At 32.9% G+C, this 3,688-nt stretch overlaps 1 protein-coding gene across 1 annotated transcript; it reads right to left on the bottom strand.

The window, feature by feature from the left end:
- Positions 1–91: 91 nt before the first annotated feature.
- LOC116351802 lies at positions 92–2,019 on the bottom strand. Its single transcript, XM_031783944.1, has 3 exons — positions 1,842–2,019; positions 1,142–1,632; positions 92–1,021 (listed from the first exon to the last, which is right to left on the bottom strand). Exons 1-3 carry the CDS (start codon positions 2,017–2,019, stop codon positions 92–94), a joined length of 1,599 nt encoding a protein of 532 aa, XP_031639804.1.
- Between the last annotated feature and the right edge of the window lie 1,669 nt (positions 2,020–3,688).

Here is a 3,688-nt window from a genome sequence, read left to right as displayed (position 1 = left end):
GTAACATCAAGTTGTTCTCATTTTAAAATAAATGTTAGTTAACGACACAATGGAAATAGAACAAAAAGTGAAGGTGTTTTTATTGTTACTGTTACAATTGACTCTCTTCGTGAAGTATATAGGCTAATTTTTCTTTTCGAATTTCCTCAAAAATATCTGATTTCAAATTAATTAGCAAAATATCTTCCAATAATTCGTTTGATATATTGCCACGGCGTTGAGAAAAGATAAACTCTAGTGTTGAAAAATCTCGTTCTATTTGCACTTCTGTCGGTGGTGTAGCATACAAAACACTAGCAATTTCATACAATTTTGAGCTATTTTCCTTTTCAAGTTCCCAATAATTGAGAATTGATCCGTTGAGGTCAAGATGTTTTGGTTGAAAAGACTCGATGATTGTTTTAATATCACTTCCAGTGGTGCTTTGTTCAGATTGTGTCGGCAATTCAAGCGATTCATTTGGTGTTGTTGACAATGAATTTCGTTCCAAATATTTTTTGAGTCGACCTGGACTGTCAAAATCATCGTTTACGACACGTTCACTGGATACTGACATGATGATGGAATTTTTTGGACTAGTTGTTTCGCTTACTGCGTTTTTTATTTCTTGAATGCGGCAATACAAGTTTGATAAAAATTCTATGGCTCGTGAACATTTTTCTTCATCTCTCGTGATTTCAGATCGGAAACGTGGATCGAGATACAATGAAGATTGTAAAACGGGATTAATAAAAATTGTCTTCTGTCTTTCCTTTATAGCTTCGTATAAACATGCACCAAAACCTGTTCGCACTTTTCTTGAGAAAGCTTGCAAATAAAGTCGCATTTTAGTCCAAATACCGTATGCATCCGATAAAGTCAAATCCTCCCTTTGTAGTTGAATGGTTCGTTTGAATGGATCTTTAAGAACTAACATCAATTCTACCAAAGTGTTCCACTTGTGCAAAAGTAGTTGACATGACTTATGTCCTTTCATTCCCAAGTGCTCAACATTTGCCTTTCGATCAACTATATCAGACATCTTTTATACATTCAAAGAGACACATTTAAAAATTATTAGTTTTGTCAACTGAAGAAAATTAACAAAGTTAATATTTTGAGTATTCGGCTACATAAAAAATTAAGTCAAGTGAAAATATACCATCATGTACAAAGATCCCCAGCGTGTTGCTACTTCAAGACGTGGCTTGACATGTTTCAATCCATTATTTCTCAGTTCATGCATCGTTGAATCCAATCTGAGGTACACAGCGACTTTTTTGCATAATTTCATTACATTTCGATCTGATTGCGATGTTGCTTTGATACCATCCTTTATACCTAGTTGAAGTGTGTGATCGGCACAGTTTACGCCATTTACATTCCAAATGACGTTAACTCCAGCGTTATTGAGATTTTCAGTAATTACAGAAAGAAGTGTTTCATTCTCTTCAATAGCAGCTTCATTTGGTTCATCATCGGCATCACGAAATAAAATATCTAATGCCTCGTCGTCCGACATTTCGTTGAGTGCCAAATATTCTTCGATTTCTTGATCAATTCCTTCATCGTTCATATCATTACGATTTGTCGCCGTGACTACTCTGACCAATGTTTCATTTCGGCTCTGATCAACTGTATTTTGCAATTGTTCTTGCGCCGTTGTCAGTTTGCGCCGTTGTCAGTTGTTATGGTTACTATTTGTCGAAGGTCGATGCTGAATTCACTGAATCTTTTGCATATCACATCAGCTAAGTAAACGCCAGTATGCGATTCTTCAAGTTGGATGACACCAATTGATCGATATGTGTGTTTTCCATTTAGTATATACTGTATGCCGAAGCCCAAAAAAGAACGGTTACGTTTCAAAACAGCGTCAACAATCAATGATACTGCACGATTTTTAACATCTGATGTAATCTTCTCACGAGTTTTTTGCGCAATATCACGTAACAGGTCTTTGACTTCGTCCAAATTTTTGCTTTGCAAATGTACTTCGCGACCGGCATTACGAAGTTCGTTCAAAGTGCGCTGGTTCATACGGAGAATCGCAGTATCATAAATATTTGAAAATGCGCGCCCATTAACTGTTACAAGCTCTACGCACTTTAATAACAAATCAAGCCGTTTTTGTTCAATAGAATCGCTCACATTTTACATTTACGCGTAAACATCACTATGATTTTTTAAATGAGACACCAAATTGCTTCTTTTTGTCCCATCACGTTCTTCTTTACAATGAACACACTTATATTTCTTTTTGCCATCTTCTGTTCCACGTAAGAATTCAAAATGTTGAATCGCTGCCTTTGTTTTATTCATTTTTCGTTTCTTCGCCAAAGGTTCCATTTTTCTCAGTATAGCAACTTACTTTAAATTCGACAAGATTTGTGATTTGACTTCTTACTTAAATCGCGCCAAAACCCAAATTAATATGAACCAAATACCAGACGTACTGGCGACACGGTTATGCTATAAGTTGCATTTGTAATCGATTCTACGGTGACCACACATATACATGTATACATAGCAGCCTTCAAAGGGTTTCAATAATATTTGAAATCGATTGTTTCAAGTCTGTATTAGTGTTTAAAAATTGCTTAATTTAGCACTATCTCATATTGGACAAGCAACAGTTTTGTGATTGTTTTCGGATGTATTTTATTATGCTCAGAACATCCACTCCAAGCCGTTTGATAGTTGCGGCATAATTTTAGAGCACCATTTTATGGAGAATCCCATCCATTCCCTTTCAATGAGCAAATATGGTATAAGGTTTTAAACATGAAAAACAATTAATAAACGATGAGCAAATCTAAGCATACACAAAATAGATGTGGTTGTGGTAGTAAAACAGCGACTATTCGCAAAATGAATATCACACGCATTAGACATCTCATGACAAAATAAATGATCAAATGATTTATTGAAATTGATTCTTCTTATTTATTTATTTTTTAGTCAGTGGTATATCACAAATGACAATTATCAATTCTTTAAAATTATTCTAAAGTAGAATTTAACTAGGAAATCTTTTAATCTTTTTAATTTTTTATGTTTTCAAATCTAATAAATATACTAAAAATTTGTACTCAATTTGTACTTTCTCAATGTACCAAATTGTTTTTGAAAATGTACTAAAAATGTACTAAAAAGCAAAAAAATATTTTTTATGCAGATCAAAACGATTGTTTGATGACTATTTTGAAACGGCCTATATATGTCAATTTTAATTGCTAGGTGTACAATCAATATAAAATATTGTTCAATTAAAAATAGTGAGTGAATCGGTAAGAACAGAATTTGAAACTTGGCTGATAAAAATATTTTTTTTGGGGCAATTGTATATGGGCGCTATTTTTTAAACTAATTTAGTATTTTTCTGTTTTCATATTGGATTAAAAAAATGTGATATTCCGCAATTGATTCACAAAAAATTATTTTTATGGGCAATTTTAAAATAGACCATTTTGCGATCCAATATAAAAACAGAGCAATATTGAATTGGATGAAAAATGTTTGTCCAATGTTTCTCACAAAAATTATTTTTATTAGTCAATTCTGAATCGGACTAGAAAAATGTGCCATTCGGCTCATATTTATAAAATCGATATACAAAAATGTGCTATTTCACAATTGGCCAACGGAAATAATTTTTGTAAGCCAATTGTGAAATAGCACATTTTTGTATATCGATTTTAGAAATATT

This window comes from Contarinia nasturtii, unplaced genomic scaffold (genome assembly GCF_009176525.2).
Source record: "Contarinia nasturtii isolate CC-2019 unplaced genomic scaffold, AAFC_CNas_1.1 Cnas_scaffold_6320, whole genome shotgun sequence".
Classification (NCBI taxonomy): Eukaryota; Metazoa; Arthropoda; class Insecta; order Diptera; family Cecidomyiidae; genus Contarinia; species Contarinia nasturtii.
The sequence above is the reverse complement of the archived record's forward strand: the minus strand, read 5'-3'. Positions and strand labels throughout refer to the sequence as shown.